The sequence below is a fragment of the Myxocyprinus asiaticus genome, chromosome 13 (assembly GCF_019703515.2).
Source record: "Myxocyprinus asiaticus isolate MX2 ecotype Aquarium Trade chromosome 13, UBuf_Myxa_2, whole genome shotgun sequence".
NCBI lineage: Eukaryota > Metazoa > Chordata > Actinopteri > Cypriniformes > Catostomidae > Myxocyprinus > Myxocyprinus asiaticus.
Genome location: NC_059356.1, coordinates 48,572,865 through 48,579,569, shown reverse-complemented (window position 1 = coordinate 48,579,569; position 6,705 = coordinate 48,572,865). Strand labels below are relative to the sequence as shown.

Genomic DNA, 6,705 nt, shown 5'->3' with positions numbered 1-6,705 from the left:
CATTTCTGTGTTGTTATAATCTCACCACTTCATTTCTTTTGTTAGTCTCACCCCTTCATTTCTGTTGTTGTTATAGTCTCACCACTTCATTTCTGTTGTTGTTACAGTCTCACCACTTCATTTCTGTTGTTGCAGTCTCACCCCTTCATTTCTGTTGTTGCAGTCTCAACCCTTCATTTCTGTGTTGTTATAGTCTCACCACTTCATTTCTGTTGTTGCAGTCTCACCCCTTCATTTGTTATAGTCTCACCCCTTCATTTCTGTTTTATAGCCTCACCCCTTCATTTCTGTGTGTTCTTGCAGTCTCACCCCTTCATTTCTGTTGTTGTTATAGTCTCACCCCTTCATTTCTGTTGTTATAGTCTCACCCCTTCATTTCTGTTGTTGTTATAGTCTCACTTCATTTCTGTTGTTGTTATAGTCTCACTTCATTTCTGTTGTTAGTCTCACCACTTCATTTCTGTTGTTGTTATAGTCTCACTTCATTTCTGTTGTTAGTCTCACCACTTCATTTCTGTTGTTGTTATAGTCTCACTTCATTTCTGTTGTTAGTCTCACCCCTTCATTTCTGTTGTTGTTATAGTCTCACCCCTTCATTTCTGTGTTGTTATAGTCTCACCACTTCGTTTCTGTGTTGTTATAGTCTCCTTCATTTCTGTGTTCTTGCAGTCTCACCACTTCATTTCTGTTGTTAGTCTCACCCCTTCATTTCTGTGTTCTTGCAGTCTCACCCCTTCATTTCTGTTGTTATAGTCTCACCACTTAATTTCTGTTGTTAGTCTCACCCCTTCATTTCTGTTGTTGCAGTCTCAACCCTTCATTTCTGTTTTATAGCCTCACCCCTTCATTTCTGTTATAGTCTCAACCCTTCATTTGTTGTTGCAGTCTCACCCCTTCATTTCTGTTGTTGCAGTCTCACCACTTCATTTCTGTTTTATAGCCTCACCCCTTCATTTCTGTTGTTGCAGTCTCACCCCTTCATTTCTGTTAGTCTCACCACTTCATTTCTGTTGTTAGTCTCACCACTTCATTTCTTTTGTTAGTCTCACCCCTTCATTTCTGTTATAGTCTCACCACTTCATTTCTGTTGTTAGTCTCACCCCTTCATTTCTGTTGTTGCAGTCTCACCCCTTCATTTCTGTTAGTCTCACCACTTCATTTCTGTTGTTAGTCTCACCACTTCATTTCTTTTGTTAGTCTCACCCCTTCATTTCTGTTGTTATAGTCTCACCACTTCATTTCTGTGTCTCACCACTTCATTTCTGTGTTGTTAGTCTCACCCCTTCATTTCTGTTGTTGCAGTCTCACCCCTTCATTTGTTATAGTCTCACCCCTTCATTTCTGTGTGTGTGTTCTGCATTGTGGCAGATTTATTGATTTTATTTGACAAATAAAAAAATAAAAAAAAGTTTTATTGACTTTCCCCATTCATTTCAAATGTGTGGTCAAATTTGACCCCAAACATCATGAACGGTACTTTGTTTTTCACATCACCAGAATCACACCCAGTTTGGAAAGTCACAAAATCTCATGCCACTGAGACAAAGGAAACTATGTTTTTTAAAGAAGGCAAAGTTCAAAAGGGGTCATTTCTGACCCCAATGCCACACACAGGTTAAGTAGAATGGGTTGCAAATAACATTATTTTTCATGTTAACATAAAATCACAACGAACTAGTGCACTAAATTGTGAAATGTCTAATGTTGATTTGGAGTGCACATTACACAATCTGAGTCAGTTCTCATCAGACAGAACACATTGTGTGGTACTGAGTTTAATTTCATCATTAACTTTGATCAGGTGACATTCAAGTACCAAACAACTAGAATACAAAGTATCAACAAGGTCCTATTAGACTAAACAATATGCAGCAAATAACCTCTTAAAAATAATGAGAATCCCACAAACCATCACATATGGTGCACAAGATAAAACTCAACCCTGAAACAGCTCTAAATGAAAACAAAAGGACAGAGAGGAAGAATATGGGAAATAATGTTTATGATGAGTGATGTGGCAGTGAGGAGAGCTGCTGGCGTTCAGGAAGCAGTTCAGTCTATTTGACCAGCGGTCGGGTTTTATCATCGTCTCCACACTGATGAGCTTTATACTTTTTCACTTCTGCCATGTATTTAGTCCAGGCATCTCCTTTACCTGCCTCCACCTACATCATCAACACACACACAAAACATAATAAAATGCCTTTGATGAACAGAACGCATACAACTACAAGATATATCAAATATACATGTAGAAACTCAAAACTCCCTCCCCAGACAAAAACATCATTCATTGATGCTAAACTGCAGATCTGCTCAACTATGACATCATGAACTCATTTACATATGACCACACAATAAACAAAGATGAGCTTTGTTCAGAACCGCAAACTAACACATGCTACTCTGCTATCTTCTAAGGAGAGTACGGTACTTAAAGTAATATTCAACAAAAGTTACGCTCAATCAACAGTATTTGTTGCATAATGTTGATTACCACAAAAATGTAACTGACTCATCCCTACTTAAAAATGAAGAGGCAAAAATGGAGGTTCCAGTGAGGCACTTACAATAGAAAGTGAATGGGGCCAATTTTGGGAGGGTTTAAAGTCAGAAATGTGAAGCCTATCATTTTATAAAAGCACTTACATTAATATTTCTGTTAAAACTCATGTATTATTTCAGCTGTGAAGTTGTTTAAATCATCATTTTACAGTCGCTTTAGGGTTTACCGCATAGCGTCATCATGGCAACGATGTTGTAAAATTGCATATAACTACCCAGGAAAGGTTATTACGTGATTTAATCACAGTAAAATCATGTTTACACACACACTGTTTATGTCTTGTGGCTATACTTTTGAAACAGTGAGTATTTTAACATTTACAGTTTGGCCCCCATTCACTTCCATTGTAAGTGCCTCACTGGAACCCAGATTTTTGCTTTTTTTTAATGTTAAGGAGGGACGAGTCGAATTACATTTTTGTGGTAATCGACATTATGCCACAAATGATGTTGACTGAGTGAAACTTGTATTTAATCCGGAATATTCCTTTAATGAATCTGTATCATAGGAAAATCTGTCCTTTAGTGCTGTATGAAGTACCTATAATTGTCATACTTGCTGTGAATAAAAGTAAAATCAAAGAAAATTACATAAAGGTGCTGTATGTAAGATTGACAACAAGCGTTTGAAATGGGTACTGCAGTCCAAATTCAAACTATTGGAGAGTTGTCTGTCCCGCCCCAGACTCGAAGCTCATGCGGGTTGCCAGAATGAGGACATGCAAATTAGCCAACTCAGCATCCGTTTTAAAGGATTTCTGTACTTTAAGCTGTTTCCATCTTTCAAAGGCATCTGCAGTATTTATCCTTGTTTTACTACGCCTCTGGTCATGGTGGTTTTTAGACGGATGGTGAGGCTTTTTAGGTCGGGTGGAATCTGTTATCTCTGATCCAGTTCGTTTGCTGGCTTCCATGGCTGCAGTACGCAGTGTTGTTTGACTGCAAACTTGTTCAAATCTGGCAACCCGGCGGTGTCGAAATACTACTGGTGAGTGGGCAGTGGGCGGGATCACACAGGCCAAAACACAAACAGAAATTCCGGCCCGGAATGGAAAATTCAAAGTAGAATATACTGGCTGTAGTATTGTTATTGGAGAAGCCAGTATTTCCACTTAGCATGTTCCTAATTCTCTAATGACATATTATGGTCATTTTATGATTTAGTACAGTAAATATATTACATATAGTACCTTTAAATATCAACTTAATGAGTGATTTTACTACTCCGGTGGCCACCTGGTGCAAAATAAACAATTGGATTAAAGCTAAATAGCCTTTTGTTGCCAGATATAGCTGAAAATATGTGGATTTTACATACAACAAAATGTAAAAAAACTCCTAAAATCAGCTTATTTGAATAATAGGTTATTCTGTGCTTTTGTGGCATGCGCACAACACGTGCACATTGGATAAGCCGGTAAGAACGCCAGTTAATGTAATAGGCAAAAATCTACCCGTCTCGATCGGTTTATTCTCACCCCGTTTAATGCTATCAATGCACGTTCTTACACCGATTATGCTTAATAAGCCGACAATGTGTGTGTGGTCATATAAACGGCGTAAGACGATTTCGCAGTGCATGCTAACACCTTAACCAACGTTCTTACCAGTTTATCCAATGCGCGCACATGTTGAGCGCACGCCTCTTCACGGTTTGACGTCAGAAGCAGAGAATAGCGCGATCATTTCAAATGTCACGTAAACGCTGATTTTTTTTGTTGTTGTTTATTTTTCCCCCAATCTGGAATGCCCAATTCCCAATGTGCTTTTTAAGTCCTCGTGGCGGCGTAGTGATTCGCCTCAGTCCGGGTGGCGGAGGACGAGTCCCAGTTGCCTCCGTGTCTGAGACCGTCAACCCGCGCATCTTATCACGTGGCTTGTTGAGCGTGTTGCCATGGAGACATAGCGCGTGTGGAGGCTTCACGCCATCCATCGCGGCAACCACGCTCAACTCACCACGCGCCCCACCGAGAACAAACCACATTATAGCGACCACGAGGAGGTTACCCCATGTGACTCTACCCTCCCTAGCAACTGGGCCAATTTGGTTGCTTAGGAGACCTGGCTGGAGTCACTCAGCATGCCCTAGATTCGAATTAACGAACTCCAGGGGTGGTAGCCAGCGTCTTTTACCACTGAGCTACCCATGCCCCCCGCAAACGCTGATTTCATGCATTGAGCGAATTTCCATGCACACCAATGCACTGATTACGCTCTAAAATCAGCTAATTCAAAAATATCTGACAAAAGCAAGAAATCGCGTTTACGTGACATTCGAAATGATCGCGCTATTCTCTGCTTTTGACGTCAAACCGTGAAGAGGCGTGCGCTCAACATGTGCGCGCATTGGATAAACTGGCAAGAACACCAGTTAAGGTGTTTTCATGCAACACGAAATCAGCGCAATGGGCAAAAGGCGTCCAGTTTATTCTTAAGTCGTTTATGACCTTGCACCGATAAAGGAGCGTCGTTTATTGCGTTCATATGACCACATGCGTTGTCAGCTTATAAAGCATAATCGGCATAAGAACGTGCATGTAAATGTGCACATTGTCGGATTTTTTAAACATGCTAATATTTGGGAGTCATCGGCATATCGTTGCGCATGTAAACGCGCTCACTGAGAGCTTCCCTTGTGATTTCGATTCAGATTAATGATTCGCGAAACGCATCATTCAGCCCGGTTTTTTTATTGATCTTTTTGACCGATTCAAAAGATTCAACTTGAATGATTCATTCAGGAATCGGACATCACTATCACCGCCTTATAATAAGACCTTATTCACACTAGCGCAATCTTTGGCACGGACGGTATAAAGCTCCTAGATCACATCTGATTTTCTGGAGTCTAATCCTCACAGCCTCGCTGTCGAAATATTTACTTGAGTAACGTAGGATTACATGTATTCAAATGGCGTATTTGTACTTTGTTACTATGTGATTACATGTAAATATACAGGTGTCTCACCTCGGAGTCCAGTTTCTGTTTCTTGGCCACCATTCCTGTCTTGAGAGCCAACCGGGCACCTCCTCTCCTCTTGCCCACCTGAGTTAAGGGAACACACTCACAGCGTTACACGGGCTTTGAGAAGCGGCCAGGACCCGAACAGACCCTCTGCACACAAATCTACTGTTGTGTATTCATGTGTTTGTGTGTATGTGTGTTAGTGTTACACTAATGTTAATGATCTGTCACTGGCCCACAACTGCCATTCTTACAAAGCTGGTCACGTTAAAGGGCTTCTTGTCCTGTGGCGCCTGTCCTGCCTGTTCAGGACTCTTCTCCTCTTCCTCAGTCTCTCTCTTCCTCCGCTCCTCCTCCTCCATCTTCTTCTTGAACATCTCCATGAAGCTGCCGTCGTTGGCGAAGGCGTTGGCCGCCTTGGGCGCACCGTGAGCCGGGCTGCTGCCGCCGGACTCCCCGCTGCTGCTGCTGCTGGAGGTCTGGTGGTGATGACGACGACGACGATGATGATACTGTTTGTCGGATTTATGCTGCTTTTTATCCATTTTATCCTTGGAGTTTTATTCTTTATTAAATATTAAATAAATCCTTTCAATTAAATTTGACAGTTATTTTCGGAGCGATTTAAGCTGATTTTGCAGTACAACGCCAATATAGTCTTTCGCACGTTTAATAAAGATTTTAAATCAATTTAAACGAATAGTGGTGAAAATAAAGTTTTTGTTGTATAATCGTCATGAAGTGTCGCGGCGTTTCCCGATTAAACAAAAACTCTGCCTCGAATACACACACAGACAGCGCGGTTAATCGCGCCGTGAGTCCGTATTTGAATATAATGTAAAATCAGGCGGATTGTGGATTAAATCGGCCGAAAATCTTCGTCAATTGCGAGTTTTTTCCGCCAAGGCTTGTTTTGTTTTAACGTCGCTCAGGCCATGTTGAATTTCATCTGCAGTGAGAGTTCGTGTGTTTGAGTGACGCGCCGCTGCCGCCTGCTGGCCGGAGGAAGAATTGCAGCGGCTTAAAATAGAAATAATTGAGTAGAACAGCGAGGCGCGTGTAACTGGTGTTACAAAATTCATAAATAAAACGTCTCGAATTTTAGTCTTTATTGTGTATGGTTAACTGAACCCTTGTTCGACCTTCGGGACATCATTTTGGCAAAATGTTGCCAA

At 41.1% G+C, this 6,705-nt stretch overlaps 1 protein-coding gene across 1 annotated transcript; it reads right to left on the bottom strand.

The window, feature by feature from the left end:
* Positions 1-1,759: 1,759 nt before the first annotated feature.
* Positions 1,760-6,496, bottom strand: LOC127449913 (telomerase RNA component interacting RNase-like). The gene is made up of 3 exons (XM_051713542.1): positions 5,785-6,496; positions 5,534-5,611; positions 1,760-2,165 (listed from the first exon to the last, which is right to left on the bottom strand). Exons 1-3 carry the CDS (start codon positions 6,073-6,075, stop codon positions 2,058-2,060), a joined length of 477 nt encoding a protein of 158 aa, XP_051569502.1. The 5' UTR covers positions 6,076-6,496; the 3' UTR covers positions 1,760-2,057.
* Positions 6,497-6,705: the final 209 nt, after the last annotated feature.

Coding starts and splice junctions, on each gene's coding strand:
- LOC127449913 (XM_051713542.1), bottom strand. CDS start 6,075: ATGGATAAAAAGCAGCATAAATCCGACAAACAGTATCATCATCGTCGT. Junction 5,612..5,784: donor CCTTTAACGTGACCAGCTTT/GTAAGAATGGCA, acceptor CCCTTAACTCAG/GTGGGCAAGAGGAGAGGAGG. Junction 2,166..5,533: donor AACAGAAACTGGACTCCGAG/GTGAGACACCTG, acceptor TTGATGATGTAG/GTGGAGGCAGGTAAAGGAGA.